At 40.8% G+C, this 24,165-nt stretch overlaps 1 protein-coding gene across 1 annotated transcript in view; it reads left to right on the top strand.

Moving 5' to 3' along the window:
- Positions 1–24,165, top strand: part of LAMA4 (laminin subunit alpha 4) — a 150,046-nt gene that overhangs the window by 80,425 nt on the left and 45,456 nt on the right. The window contains exons 9-18 of the mRNA XM_074948260.1: positions 1,483–1,594; positions 6,363–6,530; positions 8,791–8,984; positions 11,326–11,442; positions 13,744–13,892; positions 17,018–17,159; positions 18,987–19,083; positions 19,945–20,061; positions 21,472–21,657; positions 23,159–23,298. Of these exons, the coding sequence (XP_074804361.1) occupies positions 1,483–1,594; positions 6,363–6,530; positions 8,791–8,984; positions 11,326–11,442; positions 13,744–13,892; positions 17,018–17,159; positions 18,987–19,083; positions 19,945–20,061; positions 21,472–21,657; positions 23,159–23,298 (1,422 nt within the window). The remainder of the gene's footprint in view (positions 1–1,482; positions 1,595–6,362; positions 6,531–8,790; positions 8,985–11,325; positions 11,443–13,743; positions 13,893–17,017; positions 17,160–18,986; positions 19,084–19,944; positions 20,062–21,471; positions 21,658–23,158; positions 23,299–24,165) is intronic.

Here is a 24,165-nt window from a genome sequence, read left to right as displayed (position 1 = left end):
GATAGCCATGTCTCCCCTGATTTATTTCCTGACACCACCTCGCACAGAGTAAAAGTTACCAAGAGCTTTGGGTTGAAAGAACCCCGGGTAACAAGTACAGTTATACAAGGCACTGGTGAGACCTCATCTGGAATATTGTGTGCATCGTCTCCCATGTTTAAGAAGGATTAATTCAAACTGGAACAGGTACAGAGAAGGGCTACTAAGATGATGAGAGGAATGGAAAACCTGTCTTATGAAAGGAGACTCAAAGAGCTTGGCCTGTTTAGCCTAACCAAAAGAAGGCTGAGAGGAGATATGATTGCTATCTATAAATATATCAGAGGGATAAATACCACGGAGGGAGAAGAATTATTTAAGCTCAGTACCAGTGTGGACACAAGTACAAATGGATATAAACTGGCCATCAGGAAGTTTAGACTTGAAATTACATGAAGGTTTCTAACCATCAGAGGAGTGAAGTTCTGGAATATTGCTCGGGCATGCAGGAGTGAAATCAGGATGGCCAAATGACACCTGGTGTTGCAGCGAGCAAGAGATGTTAAAAGTAACAAGAAGGGTTTCTTCAGGTATGCAACTTGAGACCATTTCTCCTTGTTCTGTCATCTGCTACCACTGAGAACAGCCTAGCTCCATCCTCTTTGGAACCTCCCTTCAGGTAGTTGAAGGCTGCTATCAAATCCCCCCTCACTCTTCTCTTCTGCCGACTAAATAAGCCCAGTTCCCTCAGCCTCTCCTCAAAAGTCATGTGCCCTAGCCCCCTAATCATTTTTGTCGCCCTCCAGTGGACTCTCTCCAATTTGTCTACATCCTTTCTGTAGTGGGGGGCCCAGAACTGGACGCAATACTCCAGATGTGGCCTCACCAGTGCCGAATAGAGGAGAATAATCATTTCCCTTGATCTGCTGGCAGTGCTCCTACTAATGCAGCCCAATATGCTGTCAGCCTTCTTGGCAACAAGGGCACACTATTGACTCATATCCAACTTCTCATCCACTGGAGGAGAGGCTGAGAGGATTGGGAGTCCTCCTCCAAACAAAATCTCTCTTTAGGAGAGACAGATTCCCAAAACTGGCCTTGAGTCTCACATTAGTCTTTTGTCTATACACCTACGTTATTTGGGAAACAAACATCTGACAAAATCAGGCAGTGTTGGTGAGTGCGTAGGAACAAGCAGCTTGAGACTCAGCAGAATGTTTTATGGGAGTCTTACAAATGTACATAATTTATGGCAATTTGATTGCACCAGATGATGGAGAAATATGGGCTAGATATTAATCTCCTATTCTGCAATTCTCAAAATACCAATAAAGGCAGCCCTTCATGTCAAGCACCTTTTAAAATATCATTTTATATGCTGAATGGACCTACACAACACTTTCATCGGGAAGAGGCAAAAAAGATGTTTGTACTGCACACCCGCACACATGCATGTGGATTTTAAAAAATTACTAATCTTGTGCTCGCATGGTTTATTCATAGGGAAATGAAGCATCAAGCAAAGGCCTACTGGTACAGAAGGAAACCATGGTGACCATTAATCACGCTACTCAACTTGTGCAGCAACTCGGCAATATGAGGGACAATATCCAAGGTAAATAGAATTTTTCTGGTTCAGCTTAGTGTCAAGAATATATCAATAAAATCTCCACTGAAGAAATGTCATAGCACCAGGAGTACGGTTATAAAACCATCAAACATCAGGTTTTAACAGAATATGATGCCAGGATGAAAATTTGTCTCTCTCAACAAGCTATTGTGGTCAGTGTGTCAGGTAGCCTCCATTATAGAACGCTGCGCTTCTTTTCTCTCCCTCCTGACATCTCCATCAGGAAGTTAAATCTCAGGTCAATTACATATGAAATCAATTATTTTGTGAAATATTAAAAGATTATACAGGCTGTAGTTTGTATGTATGTATGTTGGTTTGTTTGTTTTTGATCTCAGTTAAATAGAGTGGATGCCCAGATACTATAGTGACCGAGGCTATGTAACTAGCTAGGTAGACAGAGACAAACAAAAGCTTTCCCGTGTTGACCCATTACAGAAAATTTTAGTTCTTTATCATGGCAGCACTAAAGTAGAATCTGTCTGTAGAATCTAGAATCCCTAGAATCAAATTTTATTTTAAAAGTAACTTTCTACAAAGTTTCTATATGGAAAGATCGTTGTGATTTTTAGAAGAATTGTGTCAATAAAATTACAAGATATTTAAAACCAAGGATGAAATCCCAGCCCCACTGGCAGTGGGAGTTTTGTCATTAACCTCAGTGGAGCCAGGATTTCACCCCATTTTATAAATCTATTTTTTCATTATGGTTTTTCGTTGCTTCTGATTTGGGGAGACAGCATGGTCTAATGGATTGAATACGAGACTGGACATCCTAAATTCGAATCCCACCTCTGCCACTGACTTAGTGAGTAGTCTTTGGTTAGTCATTTAGCTTTATTGGCCAGATTCTTTGTTCCATTAGGGAAACTATGCAATTTTCTCTCAGTGCAAATCTGCTACAAAGGTGACAGACATGGCCAATGGAGGAATTCACCCCGGCAAGGAGAGCCCTTAGATGACCTAGAGACACCATAATGGCTCCTACACCCTTGCCTACACTCTCAGAGCCTAGTGCAGGGAGTGTAACCAGAGCATCATTGCAATCCAGCAATCCTTGGTTACCATGACAGCTCTTGGAAGCCACTGGCAGCCAGTGCAGACTCTGCTGTAAACTCCATCAGGAGACAGTCCTAGCTCTGAGCCAGCTGGGGATTGGTGCCATCTTTGATGCCCTCCCCTCTAGTCTTGTGTTGAACTCAGCTTGGCCAAGGCAGAAAATCTGGCTTATTTTGTGTCTGTTTCTTTGTTTTCAAAATGGTGTTATGACAGAGAGTCTGGGGACGTGCCCACAAGTCATATTTCCTGACAAAAGAACAGTGGTGGATTAACCACTGGGCCAATGGGGCCCATGCCCAGGGGCCTTGGCCAACTGGGAAGCCCTGGAAAAAAGGGGCTCTCCTGCACCCCAACCTACTCCGCCCACTTGATGCTCTTGCCTGGGAGCAGGGGAAGCCCCCGCGCCTTGACCCCACTCCCCAGCAGGAGCGCCGAGCAGGGAGGCAGGGTGCGGGCAAGCCCCCACACCCTGACCCCACTTCCCCGGTTGGAACGTTGGGGGGAGGGAGGGAACTGCAGGCGAGAGGGGTGGGGAGGGGCCCCCACTTGCTCTGGCCCAAGGCCCCACAAAAGGGTAATCCAGCTCTTCAAAGGAAATAATTGCTTGGAGGGCTTGAACCAGAGGGGTAACTGAAACTAAATCCAACCAGCCAAGGTGGCATGTGAAAAGTGGCATCTAAGCTAAGTTGTTAAGTCTTTGAAAGACAGGTGTTAATCATTGTTAAAGGGTCTCTGTGTCTTCAGTGGTCCATCTCCTAGAGAAAGTGGAGAGTCCAAATCCTTGTATGTGTGTACATAGGTGGAGAAAAGTGTTTTGGAAAACAAGGGGTAATCCACTCTGGCTCTACGGGGGGCTTGATAAAGAGGTTGGGTGTGGGAGAAAGACTCATCTCTAGACATCAGCACAATGCTGGCAAGCAGACCAGAATGGTCAGAGACAGAGGATTACTTTCAGCTATTTTCTTTTCTTTTTCTTCTCTGTAATTAAGTGGAGAATGCCTCATCTAGTTTAGCTGATGAGAAATGTAAATCTAGATATATTAAGCAAAGTCTCTGTCAGTTTAACTCCATTTTTTCTCATTTTTTAATAAATCTTGGTTTTGTTAAGGTTCCTGTCATATGAGTTTCACACAGGCATCTCCAAAGGGAAAAGAACACTGTAACCTCTAAGCAGAGGTGCTGAAGGGTAAAGAGCTTATCAAACGTAATTCCCCCTCCACTTGGTCTCAGTCAAGGGGACAGACAGAGGTTTCCACTCCAAGCCTGTTTTTATCTTCAGGCTGTGGAGTTTTCAATTTAGTTTGGATACAGATACTGCATTTCTGCAAAGAAACTTAGATTTTGTCTCTCTTTCTCCTTTCTTCCAAAGAAAACATTGCCTTCATTGAATGAAAGTACAGTTTTGTAAACTGACTGACTATTCCAAAATGTCATAAGCTGTTACTGCGATACTATTTCACATCAGGCAAACAATATAACAAGCTTAAGGTCTCCCAAAACTAGCAGAGTGCAACAAGGGGACTCTTCAGATTAAAATGTTGTGACAAGCAGTCACCTACTGTCTTGGAGTCCAACTCATCTGTGAACTGACTCCAACGAGAAACAGCAAAACAAGAATTAATCTGCAAACTGGACACCATTAAATTAGGCTTGAATAAAGACTGGTAGTGGATGAGTCATTACACTAACTAAAAACTATTTCCCCATGCTAATTTCCCCCCCTACTGTTACTCACACCTTCTTGTAAACTGTTTGAAATGGGCCATCCTAATTATCACTACAAAAGTTTTTTTCTCCTGCTGATAATAGTCCACCTTAATCGAGTGGTCTCGTTAGAGCTGGGATGGCAACCCCCATTTTTTTCATGTTCTCTGTGTGTGTATATATATCTTCCTACTGTATTTTCCACTACATGCATCTGATGAAGTAGGCTTTAGCCCACAAAAGCTTATGCTCAAATAAATTTGTTACTCTCTAAGGTGCCACAAGTCCTCCTCGTTCTTTCTGACTGTCTAGAGATGTAGATAACACTTCTAAAATCTATCTTTGTGTAATACTATTGCAATAACAGTATTCTCACCAGCAATATGCCATTTTATACCTTCCCGGATGAAGAAATAACTTTTTGATTTAGGGACTAAGAGACTATTTGCATTTTCAAGAGTTTTTATTAGCAGTAATAGAGACAAGTAACAACAGTGAGCATCTTCCCAAGCACAACTGCACTGAAGAAAGACATTCGAGTCAGAGATTATTATCTCTATTCCAGAATATTGATGGCACCTTCCTATCACATGGACACATAAAACTGAGATTAAACCATTTGCAGCTTCTCCTTTTGTATCTACAAGAAGCAATAAAAAACAAATGAAATGTACTTGAAAGCTTTCCTGTTCTCTGTGCCATAAAGGCCGAAGCTCTATCTTACAGCACGTTTACATTACTCAAGCATTGACAGGCCAAAAAGGAAAACTGCATGTGATACTAATATGTAAACACTGATTTAACCTGACCTTTGAACATCCCCTTTCCAGTCAGGGTTGGTATAGATCAATACTTGGGTGAGGGACATTTATGCAAAATCTCTGTGCTATAGAAAGTGGTTTAAATGATGCAATTGGGGGCACTCTTCCCTATATATCAGTACTGAATGGGTGCCTAAAATTTTGAGGGGTATTATAAAGTAGGAAGTGCCCTTCTTCAGATGAGACCTAAAACTGAGATCACGACCAGTTGTGGGTATTAGGAGTTCCATGGCACCTTTTGAAAAGAAGTGGTCTTAAGTACAACGTCACTGTCCAAACACCAACTACTTGGGTTCGCCAACTACTATTTCAATTACTTGGGTAGTTACTTTGGATAGTGAGCATTAAACTTTTTTGTTTATTGCCCTATTATGTAGTACTGGTGCGCACTGTTGAACAGCTACTAGGCTTCACTCTAGATGATTCAGGGCTTAATGTAGCCCCAAAGAAGTGTCATACCCATAATCCCTGCATTCCTCCCTACCCTGCCTATCTTGTCATGTCCCTCCATATGTCTTGGAAACCTAATACCTGTCAGCTTTCATCCCTTTCCTTCTGTCTCTTTTTCCATTTCTTTTTTTTTTCTCCTTTTGCTGTCTCTCTCATCTGTCCTTTTCTTTCTCTCCTTTCTCTCTTGTATTTTTATCCTCTTCTCTTGTATGCCTCCCTTTTTTCTCTGCCTCCACAGACCATTTGTTATTCCCCCTCTCTGACAGAGCTAGAATGCCCTGGTGCTGTGCTTGATACGTACTTATGTCAGGGACTTGGCGACGGCTGAACTGACACATGTAAACATTCTGGTCGATTGCCCAGAATCATTTGTGCTATGTACACCCAAATGGTTCTGACATATTAAGGGGAGTTGTGGTAGAAGTTTGTGGATTGCTACAGATAGTTTATCAGGAAAGAAAATCCAAATGTGGATTAATATATAGGCACTGGGAAACATTTGTGACAATCTGATAAACATGTTGTAAATAGACTAACTCATAAGACATAGTTCTGTCCACTAACTTCAGAAACAATCAGTGTCAGCTTTTCTCTGTGTCATCCCCATTTCACTCACCGTCAGCTTGACCTGGATTCAAACCACGGCCCTAGGGACAAAAGTGTTTCAAAGAAGTTCACTGTAACTATGTTGGAGTGACAATCTGTTTCTTTGTCCTCAGAAATCAGCAGCAAGATGAAATACTATGGAATCCAGCATGAGCTGAGCACTGAAGATATAATTCAGAAGCTGAACTTGGCAGAGGAGATGCTGAGGGAAATCCAGCATCGCAAGCCTTTCACCAATCAGAGGCTGCTTGCTGATGATGAGGCTGATGCTGCACAAGAGTGTGAGTTTTAGGTCTCCATCTATCTATGTGTTTATTCTGATGGAAAGACATAGTATAGCAAACAATGTTCCAGTAGTAATCAGACCATGGTAATCAGCAGTGCTGAACCTATGTGCAGAGTCTGCTCATAGATGCTGACTGTAGTGGCTGGCCAGCTGGACTACTCATGGCTTAATGATACAAAAGGATCTCTCAAAACTGGGTGATTGGGCAACAAAATGGCAGATGAAATTCAGTCTTGATAAATGCAAAGTAATGCACATGGGAAAGCATAATCCCATTTATACATATGAAATGATGGGGTCTAAATTAGCTGTTACCACTCAAGAAAGAGATCTTGGAGTCATTGTGGATAGTTCTCTGAAAACATCCACTCAATGTGCAGCGGCAATCAAAAAAGTGAACAGAATGCTGGGAATAATTAAGAAAGGGATAATAATAGGACAGAAAATATCATGTTGCCTCTATATAAATCCATGGTACGCCCACACCTTGAATTCTGGGTGCAGATGTGGTCACCCCATCTCAAAAAAGTTATAGTAGAATTGGAAAAGGTTCAGAAAAGGGCAACAAAAATTATTAGGGGTATGGAACAGCTTCCGTATGAGGAAAGATTATATAAGACCGGGACTTTTCAGCTTGGTAAAGAGACGGCTAAGGGGAGATATGACTGAGGTCTATAAAATCATGACTGGTGTAGAGAAAGTAGATAAGGAAGTGTTGTTTACCACTTCTCATAACACAAGAACTAGGGGTCACAAGATGAAATTAATAGGCAGCAGGTTTAAAACAAATAAAAGGAAGTATTTCTTCACACAACGCATAGTCACCTGTGGAACTCCTTGCCAGAGGATGTTGTGAAGGCCAAAACCATAACAGGGTTCAAAAAAGAACTAGATAAATTCTTGGAGGATAGGTCCATCAACGGCTATTAGCCAGGATGGGCAGGAATGGTGTCCCTAGCCTCTGTTTACCAGAAGCTGGGAGTGAGCAACAGGGATAGATCACTTGATGACTACCTGTTCTGTTCATTCCCCCTGGGGCACCTGGCACTGGCCACTGTCAGAGGACAGTATACTGGGCTGGATGGACCTTTGGTCTGACCAGTAGGGCCATTCTTATGTTCTTAAGAAAATACATACTATTATGGCAAGCATATGAAATCTGTGAACCCATTAAAAGTCTTCATCTAGAGTTTGCAGTTGATTAAGTAATCACTGCTTGAACAAGGGGTTAAAGGTGATTGTGCCATGCCACTTTCCCAAGATTGCGGATTGAAAAATGAAAAACAAACATGAAAAAATGGGAAAAGTTAGAGTAAGCCATTGTCTGTCAGAATGAGGACTATGTAGACTTACAGGGCCTGATTCACCACTATGGATATATCTAGACTGCAGCTGGAGGTATAATTTCCAGCACAGATAGATGTACATGCACTAGCTTTAGTCAAGCAAGCATGCTAAAAATAGCCACCATGGTGTGGGTAGGGGCAGGGCCAGCCAACTGAGTACAATCCTATATGAGAATATAAGCGTGTACTAGGGTGGCTAACCCATGCCACCACCCATGTCGCTACGGCTACACTGCTGTTTTTAGTACACTCATTTGATCAAATCCAGTGTATATACATCTGGAAATTATACCTCCAGCTGCAGTGTAGACACATGCTTTGTGCCTCCAAACTTAGGCCAGGGTAACTCCATTGATTTCTGTGGGGTTCACCAGCATAAAACTGGAGTCACACAGTGGCAAATCAGAGCCACAGTTAGCTCATTATTATTTCCAACCTGGCTTAGGTAATTTTGGGAATATTGCACCTTGAAGGGTAAGACAATAAGTACTCTTTCATTCAGAGAATGAAAGTATGGACTAGTTAGCTGAGACTGTAAACAAAAAACAATCCTGCCCATTCCATAATAAATCATTGTAATTTGAATTTTTTATGATAAGAAAGTTCAAGTGAGACAAGTTTTTTTCCCATTTAGAAGAATAGTTAGAAATAAAATCTAGCTAAGTGTCATAGGTGAGTACCCAAGTTCCCTGGGAGCAAATACGTTTTTACTGATCCCTGATTAAGGACAGCCACTCAGGTCATAAAGTTGGTCTGATGCTGATATATGTAAACTCCATCAGAAAGAGCATACCCTGATCTTGAACTTTTTGGAAAATCACATGTAGCTAGATTGGTAACTCATGCTGTGAAGGGAGAGAACAAAGGAATGCAGAAAGATTAATCAATAACCTCTGACTCTTCTCTCAGTACTAAGGCGGGTGGAAGAGTGGGAGCTGAGGTATAATGACACCAGATCTCTGTTTCCAATCGTATTGGACCAGCTCAGTGACTATAACATGAAGCTGTCAGACTTACAGGAGGCTCTGGACCAGGCTCGTGACTATGTCAGGCAAACGGAGGATACAAATAAGAAAAATGCTGGCAAACTCCAAGAGAATGAGGTACTGTGCAGCAGCATGTATATTGTAAGTGTGTCTGTGAGCAACACATTTTCACTGACAAGGACATTTTAAATGTTGGATTCTAAAGATGTATAGCTACAGAAATGACAGTGTAGAACTTTTCCTCTATGTGAGTTTCTGTATTGTGGTTTGATGTTATCATCACCAGAGGGATTGCTGTCTAATGGCTAACACACAGAAATGGGAGTCCAGACTCCTGGATTCTGTTCCCAGGTCTGCAGTTGTTAAAGTGTGTCACCTTAGGTAAGTTCTCTACCTTTCTGTGCTTCTGTTTTCTCAGATGACGCTAACTTCGTAGCCCTGGCCCATGGACCACAGTGAAAAATGTAAATTGGTCCATTCTGCAGCATGAATTTGACACTCTTAGTCTAGATGTAAGCTATGTAAGTGATAATAAAAGTCAGCTGCTATCCAGAGCTACAGAAGATGAAGACATGGTCTCTGCCCCAGGGAGCTAACCAAGACACAGGGTTGACAGCTTAAACCTATCTGAGATACATTGCAATAAACCCATGGCAAGGATTTCATGGCTCACCCTTCACTGCACAACGTGGCTACTCTTAATTTAATGGAGGTAATCAGGATACAACCCAGATCTTCCTGTTTCAGAAGCACAAGGGCCCCTCAGTGTAACTAAAGTATTGTAAGTATAGGTCCTATATAAAAACAAAGCAGTTTGTTTTTGTTCCATTCAGCAACAGGCAGTGGTGTGTACACATACACACACACACGTTCAGATTAAGATCCACATTTCAAGCAGCCTCAAACACCCACTCTTCACACACACACACACACACACACACATTCACAGTCCATGAAGGGGAAAATTGGAAGTAAAAACCCAAGGAAAGCCTCCTCTCCTGCAGGCTAGAGACAGGAGATAGCTGTCAGTGGAGAGCCAGGGAACAGCAAGGCCTCTGGGCAGTTGGAGGGAGGGAAGGCACTAGGCAGGGAGAAGCCACACAAGGGAGTTCTTGCCTACAGATTTGTGTGTCCAGTTTTTATGTGTTTAAGGATGAATTTTCACCCTTTAAGTGTCACACATGTATTGGGGGTGGACAGAGGAGTTCAAAAATCAGACAACAACCAAAAAACATGATTTGTCATGTTGTTTTTTTAAAACCTTATGATTTTTAGGTCAGTCTCGTGCTTTTTTTTTTTTTTTTTTTTTAATTTATTCCAACTCATGGTTTTTGAACTCTTGGGGTTCGCAATATTGGCAACTTGAACTTGATGTCAAAGGTAAGAAAACACCAACATAGATGATCAAAGAGAGGAACAACATGGTCACAGGAACCAGATTTTAAATCACAGCATTTGTTATTAAATAAAATGAGGAAGATAAGGTGCAGAAATTCCCAGAAAGAGAAGTTTTCTTGGTAAAAAGGAGATTTCTAAGGCCAGCCCAAGGGTTTTAAGTGTAGGGATGCTGTGGAACTGGTGGACTTGAGAGATGTTTTAGGAAAAGAAGCACCAGATACATGTACTTGTTTTAAACAAATGTCCAGGAGAACAGCGCAGTGAATCAGATCATTATTTTATTCTTCCTTTCTGACTTTTATTATCGCTAAATAGTATGTAGCTAAGGACTTAGTATTTTCTTTTAATAATTAAATATAAAATCAGCCATTCAGTTTTTGTGAATTGCTCTATAAGAAGCTTAGGATTCTCATGTACAGAATCTCCTTTGTTCCTCTCTTCCTTTGTTTTATAATTACTGTGCAGAAGCAGATCTGCAGCTTATCTCATATTCATGAAGTAAAGGCTGAAGTATGTTGGATGTGGTCATAATTGTTCTTTGCTTTTAACCATTGTTTGAGTTTCATTACTTTCCACAATTAAGGCAACTGCTGTACCAAAGAGAACATTCACATTACTCTTATTATTGCTATGGAAAACAGATCTCTAATTTGTATGTAGAAAAAAACCTTCAAGTCCAAACTAATCTACATGCCACTGTGAAAAGTCCATATTTTATTTGTCTTTGTACTGCCAGAGCACTGTTCTGATGGTTTAGTAAGGGTGGTTCATTCCAATAATTGCTCAAACTATAATATAAAATGAAATTTATTTTTGTAAATAAAGGCCCTAATCCTCCATGAGGACAAGCCAAACTGAAAATGTCATATTACAATATGCAACTTGAGAAGTGTGAGCAAAATTTGGTCTTAGCTTTTTTCCCATTTAATTAATGTTATCTGTTCATTTGTTTTACCAGTATAACTGTAGTGTTCATATGAACAACATACCAGAGAACATGAACACTGCATTTTACCAATGCACAAAACATTTCTGAATGTGGATTTATTTTTTTCTGCAGAAGCAACAGGAGAAGGTGAAGGAGCAAACTGATGATGTGAACAGTATTCTGCTGAGTGCCAGAGATACTTTAGTTGAGCCACAGCAATTCAGCACAGAATTAAGTGATGTGATAAAGGTAGGTGCCTGATTGTATGACCTGTTTGTTTAAATGCTGTGCTTGCTTTTTTTTTTTTAACAAGTCATGTATTCAAAACATCAGACTTGTAGAACACTTTCTACATAGCATTGCTGACATACTGACAAATATTCCAATAAAACCTAATCATTTCTGCCACAGTCAAAATATTTGTAATGAAATTTTACTGCCACAGAAAAATAATGTTATTTTAAGAGTACCCTATTAGGGATAGGTTTGAGTTAAGCCTTTTTTCATGCATTTCTCAGTTACTTCACAAGGGATGCCCAGTCAAGAGACCAGAAGATGCACTGAGCAGAGAAATGTTCTGTCTATTAAAGAAAAAGCCCCACACAAACCCCTTTGTCCATTTCAGGCAGAAGGCAGGAACAGGTTAAAGACCCTGAATCTCAATTTAGAGATAAGCAGTTGTTGGAATTTGATGTTTATACACCCAATCTACAAATCCTCTTAAAAGTCAATTACTCTGTGAAGCAGTGGAGTGAGGAAGTAAGGATTAATGTTTCATGGTGTAAAAAAGGTTGATCCTTTTTGTTTCAACACTGAAAATAGACGAGGGTGGTCAGAAAATGCCAATCATTTTTGTGAGAAGAGGTTTTTTTAACATTTTCTGGAATTTGTTTGTCTTTTTTATGAAAACCTGAAGCAATCTAAGAAGAGGTTTCTGATAACCAAACACTGAAGAACTTTACTCCAAAAAATTCAGTTTCCATTTTTTTATAGAAATGAAAACTTTTGACCAAAATTTTGGTGGAAATTTTTCATTCTGGTTATTTATTTTATTTTATTTTATTTTATTTTATTTTTAACAAACAAAATTGAAACAGAAATTTTTCATTTTGGTTAAAAAATCACTTTTTGTTGATAAACTGATTTAACGAAAGGACCCCCACACAACAACAACAACGCAGCAAAACAAGAAACCCCCCAAAAAAACATGACCTGCAGTAAGCATAATCTTTTTCATGTTGTGATACAATATGTACATGTGGCTCTATTTGTACACCGGTTACCTTGCAAATATTTCATACAACAGGTGTTTACAGTTTGTTTTTCTCTCATAATTCGTAAGTATAAATGTAACAAATTGCAGGAAGGAAAGTGGCATGAAAATGAGTGTCAAGCAGCTCATTTGCTGTTGAGAGAGGCTCTTAACTCACTGTTCTATTCCATTCTTGTATCTTGTACACCGAGGCCACTATGGTTTAATGTTGATCTACAGGGCTTTAAGCAGGTGGATTACACACTGGAGAGGAGATGGTTGAAGATCTGTCTTATGTTGGACCTTCTGTACAAGTATTTTGTATGGTTGTCCAGAAGAGCTATGGCTGAGGCAAAGAGACATTACTTGTCCTCAGCCATAGGCACTATAAATAACCACTCATGAACTGTTGGTAGTCACAGTCTTCTGAATCCATGCTGCCATACCCATGAGTAGTCCCATCAGCCGGTCACTATAAGACGTTTCTTTGCAGATGGGATTCTTTAACCATGATTTTTTTCTTTCTAATTTAGGAAGAGCCACAGATACTGGCTTTTTGCAAAGAAACCTTTATGAGAATTCCCCCACATAATCCCATCAGTGTCCCTCTGCAGAAGAGGGTTCAGTATATGTCCCCACCCCTAGCAGAACCCAGGGAATTCAATCCATAGGAACTACACTAGCAGGGAGACTTCCCTATGACTACAGCTGTAACCAGGAACCCCAAAGGGGCTACGCAGAAGACATAATAAGCCTGAGGCTGTATTACCTTTATGGTTACAGTCTGCTAGGAGTGCAAAGATTCCACATGTACGGGGAGGTGGACAGTGCCACAGAGGCGGATGAGCCCACCCCACCCTTCATTCTGTGCTGTGGATCCAGATGGGGTGAGCCCTTCAAGTGCAGATCAGTGGAGTACAAACTGTCTCTTTTATCCAACCTATTAAGCCTCAATTTCAGATGATTTCAGCTAATCACTGTGGCACTAATATCAGCAAAGGTAATGGAAGATAAGACCATCTCTCAAATGTGCTCATGTCCCATGTATCTATCCATTGTCCCTCTGTTTATGATATTTTGGCTTATTTTTCTCACTCTTCTCACTCCTCCCATTCAGTCACCTTGACCCCATCTATATTTTGCCTCCTTTTCAACTTCCCTCTTTTTCATCTGTTAAAATATATCATAGTTAAACTATATGTTACCTAAAAAACCAAAAAAAACCTGCACTGTTAGAGTAAAGAGGATATATTTGTTACTATTTTCAGATTCTTTCTATCCTTCCATATTTTGTTTAGAATGTGTCGGGGTTCTATGCAGAAATAGATGGCGCTAAAAAGGAATTACAAGAAAAACTAGCCAATTTGTCTCGATTTGATGATGATTTGGTGCAGCAGGCTATGGAGTATGCACAGGAGCTTCAAAGACTTGCTGACGAGTTGGACCGGTAAATTTTAACTACAGCAGACTGTACGGCGCTAATTTTAAGGGCTGCTAGTCACACAGTTAGATGGGTAAACAGACAAGCAAAAAGATAGTACATTATATATACTGATTATAGATACACATTAAGCAAATCACTGTAAAGTCATATGTTCCAGGGATTATATCACAGTCTGTGAGAAAGTCTTTTAACTAGAGCTGGTCGATATTTTGTTTAATATTTTTGAATTTTTTTTAATGCCAAAAATATTTATTTAAATTCCTTATGTTTTTTATTCACACATTTTTCAATCATTTCTTTATAATCCCAAAGTAACAGATATAAAGTAGATGACTGAGAAATAATATGATACTGGAAAATGTAAATGGGGATTTCAAAAATAGCTCATAAAATAAAATGGTTCATGTGAATAAGATAATTCACATAAAATATTGCCTTACAGCTACACTCAGAGGTAGGGTCTGCTGTAGTTTTGACTCAAACTGAGTGTACTATATCCAGTGGTGAGCTGGAGCCGGTTCACTAGAATCGGTTGTTAAATTTAGAAGCCCCTTTAGAACCGGTTGTTCCGTGAGGGACAACTGGTTCTAAAAGGGCTTCTAAATTTAACTGGCCAAAAGTGGCGCCTTAGGCGCCGACTCCACAGGTGCTCCAGCCCTGGAGCACCCAAGGGGAAAATTTAGTGGGTGCAGAGCACCGACCGGCAGCTCCCCGCCCCAGCCCCGGCCCCAGCTCATGTCCACTCCGCCTCCGCCTCCTCCCCTGAACGCGCCGCCCCGCTCTGCTTCTCCGCCCCCCCCCCCCCCAGGCTTCCCACGAATCAGCTGTTCGCACGGGAAGCCGGGGTGGGCTGAGAAGCAAGCGGTGGCTTCCCACTCAGGCCCAGGGAGGCGGAGGTGAGCTGGGGCGGGAGGGCGCGAGGAAGGCCGCCTGCGCCGCAGCAGGTAACCCCGGGGGGGGGTGTGTGCAGGGGAACCGCTCCCCGCCCCAGCTAACCTCCACCACCCTCGGCCTGAGCGGGAACCCGCGGCCTGCTTCTCAGCCCTCCCTGGCTTCCTGCCGAACAGCTGATTCACGGGAAGCAGGGGGGTGGGAATGTGGAGAAGCAGAGCGGGGCAGTGGGTTCAGGGGAGGAGGCGGAGCAGAGGTGAGCTGGGGCCGGGTGTGGGGAGCTGCCTGTGGGTGCTCTGCACCCACCAAATTTTCCCTGTCGGTGCTCCAGCCCCGGAGCTCCCAGGGAGTCGGTGCCTAAGGTGCCACTTTTGATGTGAGCAGTGAGGGAGCGGCCACTCCCCCTGCTCTCCCCCAGCTACGCTTCCCCATCCCTAGGAGCCAGAGGGACCTGCCGGATGCTTCCTGAGAGCTGCCCCAGGTAAGCACCGCCAGGACTCCCCACCTCGCCCCCTGGCAGGTGCCTCTGGCTCTTAGGGGTGGGGTGGACACCCACTACGGTGGCCCACGAGACCCTCCTGCCCGGTTCTGGGGGCAGTCAGGGGACAGGGGATGGGGGTGGATAGGGCATGGATCCTGGGGAAGGCATCAAGGAATGCGGGGGGGGGGGGTTGGATGGGACAGGAGTCCTGGGGAGTGGGGGTGGGCAACGACCCCCTCGTGGGGTGAGGAGGGAACCCGTTGTTAAGATTTTGGCAGCTCATCACTGACTATATCTATAGTAATTTAAATACCAAATGGATGGTGTCAGGGTGAATTGGTCCAGTTGCATACATTAAAGGTGTCCCAAGCCTTTTTGTTCTGTTGAGAAATGATAAATACTTAGATTTTAACCAATATATACAAAAGTGATTTCTAGACAGATTGGAATTATGGTTTTATTTACAAATGTGATTATGTGTGAAAAAATTACTATTGTAAGTGATTACTTGCAGAAAACACATTCACCAAATTCTGCTTTCAGTATCAAGTAAAGGTATTCATGTGCATAAATGTTTGCAGTATCAACCCTTAGCTGCTCATCAAGTATCTAATTTAAATACATTTTAAGAGTTGTTTCTTAATATACTTAAGCCCTAGATAGGAGATGAAAATAGAGAAAAAAATTACACTGAAAGCCAGTGGTTTCTTATTCTAAAATTAAACAATGCAGAAACTTAAAATTGCATAGTCTATAATTTTACATAAACTGGAACAGACCCCCACAAAAAACTGATATGTTAGGTTTGAGAGCTACTAACTAATGGTATTGAAGTCATTTGAAAGAGAGTGCCTCCACGACAGGATGAAATGGATAGCTAGCACTTTCTCGAGTACATGAGATCAGGAATTTAATACAAAGCAAATGGAAACCTTTATGGATGATGGAAATGTGACACTCTTACATTTGTTGGAAAGATTATCCTACAGTGAAAGTTTAATCCCTTAAAACATTTATTCTGTCTTCAAATCATGCCTTCTGGTTTTGTTGTTTTGCTTTGCTTGTCTTTATTTTGTTTAGTATAGTTTCATTTTGGTCTTTGGACACATTAAAGACGTTTCAGAAATCTTATGAGAAAGTCCAGTCTGGAGATGCAATAAGGCCCTGATCTGTCAATCGTTTACATACATGATTAATTTGATTACTGAGAGTAGTCCCATTTAAATTATGTGTTTGCAGGATTAGGCCCTAAATCTGGAAAGTTAGGATAAAGTGCGTTTGAGTTCCTCTCTGAACCAAACATAAGCTATGAATTTTCATGGGTTTGTTCATCACCAAATGTAAAAACCTATTGCAAGTAGGATTGAGGTCATAAATTGATGTGTTAGATATAATAAATAAGATAGCTACTAGTTATATGAAACTGGAATATGTAAACTACACCTAAATGGTAGTCTTCATAAAAGCACTCACTGCTGACCTCTCTCTACTCTCATTGGAGTCAATGGTAAAATTCCCATTGATCTCAGCTGGAACAGAGTAGTTAGGTTATTGCTGAGTGTTTTTGAAAGTTCCAGCTAAATGGCCTAATTCCATCTTCACACGTGAAAAATTCACCATGGAAATCAGATGGGAGTCAATGGGCATGTATGGAAGTGAGAGTAGTATTTAGACCAAAGTTCCTGTGTCTCAAGATTTTACAAGTAAGAGATGTAAACAATTTTTTTTCTTTTTTTCCTTTCTGTCCTTCTAACAGGAATTTACACAGTGTTGATACAAATGGGTTGGTACAAAAAGCATTAAATGCCTCAAATGTCTATGAAAATATTGCTACTTATATTGAGGAAGCTAATGAAACTGCATTACTGGCATTAAACACAACACACAGAGTCAGTGATGTAAGTAGTTTTCATAATGTTCATGTCTGCTTTGCACTGAATCAGGGTCCCAGCATGATGTTATAAGACTTTGTGCTCCTGGGTGTGAAGTAAAACCAAGCTCTTCACCATTTGTCAATGTAGCATTTTTGCAAGAATGGGTGCTTCATCCCTGTTGCCTGAACAAATTCCAAACTGGTTATGTACTTCTGCTACCCCAAATTTCCCTGGTAGTTTCATAAGAGTATAGTGGTGTTCTTCACTTCCTGTCCTAAACTGTTGTGTACTGTTGCTGTGTGCTGTTAAAATGGCTGCCATGTTTTGGCCCCAGAGAGGCTGCATTTCAGGAGTGGTTAAAGTGATAGATCAGAAGTGATGCAGAAGGTGGTGGTGATTAGACTCTGACCCCAATTTGGCAAAGCTGATAAAGCATATTCTTGATATGAGCATATACATAGTGCCATCCCTTACAACCTCTTAAGCATAAGCATATGTCCCATTGACTTCAAGGGTAAAGTGTTTTGCTGAATCTGCTCCTATTGCCCTAGCATTGAGTCACTTAAATACTCTTAAGCTATCATTTACTTGCTCTACTAATGTGAAAAGGAATCTAAGTTGGTGTAACTTGCGTGCCAAAGAGCCAGTAGAAAGCATGTGTTTAAGTAGTGTTCACCCTACTTTATAACTTACATCCACTTATATATCACTACTGAATTTGGCCCAAATAGTTTGTAAGCTCTTTGGGATTCTGTGTGCTGTAAAGCAGTACTCAAGTTTAAGACATTATTAAGTATCAGTTATAGTGTACTGCAAGTAGAATAGCTTTTAATGTGCAAGTTTTACACTGGATTGGCCCCATGAGCTATCCAGTACATGATTTCATTGGGAAGCCCATGGGTCTCACTTAGCCCATCTAGAAAAACTGCACAAAAGAACAACTTAGCTGAAAATTAGATTTGGCATCTGAGCTGCCATTCATGTTTGTGCCATATTTGAATTCAGACTTTCTAACACTGTTATTGCTTGTTATTTTACAGCATCGCAAGTATGCACAGTGTTTTGCAAAACATATAGGAGGACTTTGTCCCCGCCCTGCACAGCTTACAAATTCGTCCTTCAATACACTAGGCTGACCACCTATGTCTCGTCCAAGGGACTCCATCCTCTGGTCAGTGAGTCACTGAGGAGAGATTGCCACAGGTGTCATGGCCTGGGGAGCCTAACTTTGGAGAGGGAGTAAGCAATTCTTGAAGCAGATCCCCAACCCCTGCATATAAGAGCAAGCAACCTTTCTCTTATCTTGGAAGATTCACCCTCTCGTTCTCCTCCTTTTTAGCCCAGTTTTGCTCCCATTGAAGCCAATGAGACTTTTGCCATCGACTTCAATGAAAGCAAGTTCCAGAATCAAAAAGCATCTTATGCATCTTCTATTTATCCCACAGCTTGCTCCATTCTTCCTCCCTGCCAGGGGATGATCTCCCTAGTGGGGAACTGATGATGGGTACTTCTTCCTTCTCAGGGATAGTGTCTTGCAATCTGAATAGCATGATTATTGGTTAGGCCACATCTTAGTTGCCTAATATAGATAATATTTGTGCTATTCTGCAAATTTATTATTCAGTTCACCTGTATGGAGGAAATACATTCCTTTAAACTTCAGTTGCAACCTATAGAAAATTTGCATTTGAGCCATTTTTCTCATCCAATCACCCACTTTTTACTTTAGCAGAGAAAATGGAACAGCAGCAATTGGAAATTGTGAAATATTATGTCATCTAAAAGCAGACACAATAAAGAGATACATTTCATCAAGCAGATTCTGACTCTCTTTTTGAAATGAATTTGTAGGCTGTAGTTGGAATTGATTCTCAGATCATTTACCATAAAGATGAAAGTGAAAGGCTCCTCAATCAAGCCAAGGAACTACAAGAGACAGCAGATGCCAGTAAATATACATCCTTCCTATTGGTTTGGCTACTTCGCTGGTAATACGATAGCTCTGTATATGAAAAGAGATTTCAAAAGCACATCATTAAGGAGGAAATGCTGCTGCAACAGAATAACGTATTGATCAAAGTTAGAATCCAATGTGTTAGAAAAGGAAAATGTACAGTTTGAATAGCTAGTGTCGTACCAAGCTGATGAGAGTTTTCTGTTATTTACAGTGGGCACATTTTCAGGTGTATTAAAAGATTAAGGGTCTGATCCTGCAAACATGTATACATTTGAGTAACTTTACTCATCTGAGTAGTCTCAGAGAGGTCAACACATTCATTTATGCATTCATAAGTGAATGCAGTTTTGGGCCCTAAAAATCTAGTTAGGAATAAGATAAGATTTAAAAGATTCTGGCATTTTCTTCATTGAAAATAATGGAACTTCTATAAAAACAATGGAAATTACTGTTTTTATTTTTCAAGGCTTTGTGCTTTCCATAAAAACTCACCTTGAAGTTTGTACTGTAATATATTAGCACTTGTCCCAAGCAGTTACTGGCTATCAAAGTTCTTTTTGAGAGGTGATCTTTAATGAAGATAGGGAAGCAGTTTCCAGATTCTCCTGAGAAGACTCTTCCAGGAGAATGTTGAGCATCAGCTGGAAGATTGCTTAGCAATTTAGATCACCTGAAACCAACATCACTAGAATGCATGATATTAAAGTTAGTCAGGGGTAAACACTATAGTAACTAATGTTTGTTAAATGCACAGCAATATATCTGTGCAGCATAGTAACACTAAAGACAAGATTTTTTATGTGCTCTTTGAAATCATAGAGTTCAATCGTTTTTTCTGTTCTGTCCTCACAGGTAATGATTTAACAGTTGCAGACACTAGTCGCCGTATTGCTGGAACAATTGCCAGAAAGGATGCTCTGAAAAGCCGCTTGATGAAAGCCATGAAACAAATTCAATCAGTAGAGAAAGGTTGTAAGATAAATACATCGACTTTATCTTTACTATCTGACTATGAAATTTATAGTCAGATCCCCACTCTGATTAGCTCAAGCAGCATTTGACTGAATCTTTAAAAATAAGATTTCAAAAACAAGTCTGCCTTTAACCCATTCAAAATGTAGGAAAGATTCCTAGAACTTCCCGATGAAGGCAGAAAATTAAGATAACCTGCAGTAAAACACACTGTCTCTCTGACGTGCACATTCTTAGCGATGGGGCACATAATATACACATAACTATTCCCAATGACATCTCATTAGTCATCACAGTCTTGTCACGTGAGTCATTTAGGCAAAGCCAGAAACTTCACAAGGCACTTTTTGTCTCCCCAAATTGCAATTATGATGATATAATATAAAAGTTACAAGATGACACGTTTTAGTTCTTTCTCTTTTGTTCATTATTTTAAAAGAAAATAATGTGAAGACCTTTCCCATTAACAGTGACAATGCAACAGCTCATTGTACAGTGCTTTCAATAGCATGATGAGAGAACATATCCTATCATCTGAAGCTGCATTGACTTCTCTTGGCCTGCAGTTTACTAAAGGTTGCCGTCCATCACTTTATTCTTGACTTCATTACAGACTGGATACTCCATTAATTTGTAGACCTATTGCACTAATAATCAAAATGTAATTTAAGTGTATATTGTACTTGGCAGATTGAATACTTTGGTGGGATGCCACTGGCAATTTATGATTAGCTAGGTGTTCCCTTAATTCTTGAAATAAATAGAGGTCATGAGCATCCGTTAGCATTTCCAGCTGTACTTTACCATGTCCTGAGGGCCATACATGTCCCAAGAGGAGCTGGGCAATAATTTTTCATCAAAACGTTTTTCGATGAAAAATGGCTTTTTGACTAAAAGTATGTTGTCATGTGAAAATTTCTGATTTAGTTGATATTTTCAGGGTTCTTGTTTTAAAAAACTGGAAGAGAATGTCAGTCATCAAAAACTTTTCAGTAACCTGAAAATGTTCACCAAAAAAATTCAACAAAAATATTTCATATTCTTTGACAATGTCACCGAAAATAAAATATGTTTTTAATCCATTTGAGTCCCAGAGCCTTGGATATACTAGCCATTACAAATCAAGCTCACTGAAAAGCTTAAAATGTAACAGTCAAACGATCAGCCAAATGCAGTTGGTACATCTTAATCATTAATATAACAGCAAACAAGGGAGGGTTTTCAAATTCTTTGTGTAATTTGAAAAAATAATAAAACTAAGGTTTGTTTTTTACCTCTGTGTGAGGAAAGCTCCAGCACTGTTGAAGCGAAACGCTCATTAATCTTATTTTCATTTTCTGAAGCATTAGTCAGAAGTAGTGTACTTTAATAGTATTTATTACTGCTCATTCTCTATTCATATTACAGGTGATATTAGACAGCATTTGGACCAATTTAAACTCATTACTCAAGAGGCTGTCAATGCTACCATGGCAGTAACCCAGACTACTACCCCAATGGCTAAAAATCTGAAGAACTGGTCCGAGAACCTTCAGAACTTTGAACATGATGCTGTTGCTTATGACAGTGCTGTGGACTCAGCTGGGGATGCAGGTATACTAACTGTAACATGGCATTGAGACCCAATGTTACTTGGTGTTACTGTAGCAGGTGTTCATTGCAAGCACTATAGTGTAAATGTAGATTGACAAGTGTCACCGTTGAATATGGTATGAGTTGCTTTCCCTGTCACCTCACAGCATATTACTATCTGCTCTAACTACTGGATAACACGTGCTTGAAAAATTACTCAACATTTTTTGAGACTCATTGAAATTCAACAGTGTCTTAGACTTTTGAAAATGGAACTTAGGCCCTTTTGAGAATTTTACCGCTTGTTAAATACATGTTACCAATTACTATTATGGTAGTGATGGTGGTGGTGACAATAGTGTTGGTGGTTTATTGTTATTGTAGCACCTATAGGTCAACCACAAACAGGGCCCCATTGTGCTAGGCACTACAGCCATAGAGAAGAAAAGTCCCTGCCCTGAAGAGATTACAGTCTAAATAAACAAGCAAGACAAAGGATAGGGGAAAGGGATATAACATACATGCAGAGTGATCAATGGGATGGAGTGTAAGCATCATGTTAGTTCCCTAGTTTGTTTGGGGGTTTTGGGGGGGAGTGGGGAGGGAGTGGGCTGTTAGGAAGTGAAGGGATCAACTGAACAGAAAGACAAAAGAAGAAATAAAGAGGGACCATAGAAGGGAGGGAGGTAAAAGGGACAAGGAAAGGGGAAGAGGGAGGGCAGATGGAGTGAGGCTGAGGTCAAGAGACTGTGGGGGAGGGAGGGAGGGAAGGGAGATAGAAGACACAGCCAATTAGCACAGAGAATTTCCAGAGTAAAACTGCAGAGAGCAGTCTCGTGATGTCATCGGTGTCCAACTGTGTCTACTGCAGTTGCTTCTGTGTTGGTTGCCAGCAGAGATTTTTACTGGCTCTGCCCAGGAGTTTCTTCACAGACTTCATGTGGGATTCTGGGCAAATCACTTAGGCCCAGATCCTCAAAGGTATTTAGGTGCTTAACTTCAATTGAAATCAATGGAAGCTAGGTGCCTCAATACCTTTGTGGATCTGGGCCTTACTGGCTCTATGTTTCAGTTTCCCTGTCTGGGAAATGAGCATAGTACTCATCTAACTCACAGGTGTGTTGTGAGGTTAAACCCATTGATGTTTGTAAAGCACTTTGACATGTTCCAAAAGAAGGTGTTACATGAATGCAAAGCTGCTGTTGTTATTCATATTGGAGTAGCACCTAGAGGCACCAAAAAATCTTATAGTACTCAGCACTGATTCTGCATGCTGTTGCATACAGGCAGATACCTGCACCTACACAGAACCCTGGTGAAGTGAATGGGGCTCTATACAGGTGCAGAGGTCCACCCACATGGATCAACTTGCAATATCAGGACCTTTGCTTAAGAGAAGAAGCAACATGGGTGATGCAAACAAATACTAGTGAGAGGGAAGGAATGCAAATTGAATTCCACTCTTACAAAAACAGTGTTATGCAGTGGGGAATTGGGCTTTTCGTTTCCTTTCTAATTGCAGTGAAGAATCTGACAGAGGTCATCCCTCAGCTCCTGGATAAACTGCGTACAGTAGACCAAAAGTTGCCAGCAAACAACATTTCTGCCAGCATTCAACGGATCAGGGAGCTAATTGCTCAGACTAGGAGTGTAGCAAGCAAGGTAAAACACTTGGATCAGACATTCGATTATGAGTGATAATGATCAAATGCGTCTTATTAACAACTCCATTTCCCTGAGCTAGATTCCAGGTCTGAATCTTGATGTTATGTTATCTCTCCCTAACAACTGGATGAGCACAGTACAGTGGTAGCAATTAAAATCTTTAGAGTTGGTACATGCAAATAATTAACATGGTATTCATGGCAGAATATGATGGTAATGTTGATTAGCCAATATGATAATGGTGGTCACTGCAGCAGAATCATTTAAAGCTAAAATGGTATTTACTACTAGTTTATTATTCAATTGCCAACATTAATTACGAGCAGCAGCAATTGTGATCATTTCAATGAAAACCATTGTGAGGTCACAATATTTCTTTTTGTTAAAAAAGGCCTTTTTCATATAAGAAAATCTGTACTATACTAATACCATGGTGACATTAATTGCAATAACAAAAGTGTAGAGATTTTTCTGGCAAACACTTTATAACAACAAGTGATGCTGAAAATGAAAATGATATATGCAATTGCATTTGGATGAATGCTGAGAAGTCAGAAGATGAATACATCTGTACAGTGTTGAAATATTCTGGCTGTAATGGTGTACAGGGTCTTTGTGACACCCCTCTCCCCCCCCGGGAAGCATCGCTGCTCTGCTTCACCCTGCCCCCGGAAACATTTCTCTGAGCAGAAAAGAGCAGCGAGTATTAGACCAGCCATTAGACGAGGACCAGCCATATGGTGAACCATTGAGATCTGGTCCTCCAGTAGCTAAAAGGGCTGGGGACCAGCAACAGCCAATCAAGACACAGCAGGCTAAAATAAAAGGAGCTTCCTGCTAGCAAAGCAATTCCTGGCAGAGCCA

The sequence above is a fragment of the Natator depressus genome, chromosome 3, assembly GCF_965152275.1.
Source record: "Natator depressus isolate rNatDep1 chromosome 3, rNatDep2.hap1, whole genome shotgun sequence".
Taxonomy (NCBI): Eukaryota; Metazoa; Chordata; order Testudines; family Cheloniidae; genus Natator; species Natator depressus.
The sequence above is the reverse complement of the archived record's forward strand: the minus strand, read 5'-3'. Positions and strand labels throughout refer to the sequence as shown.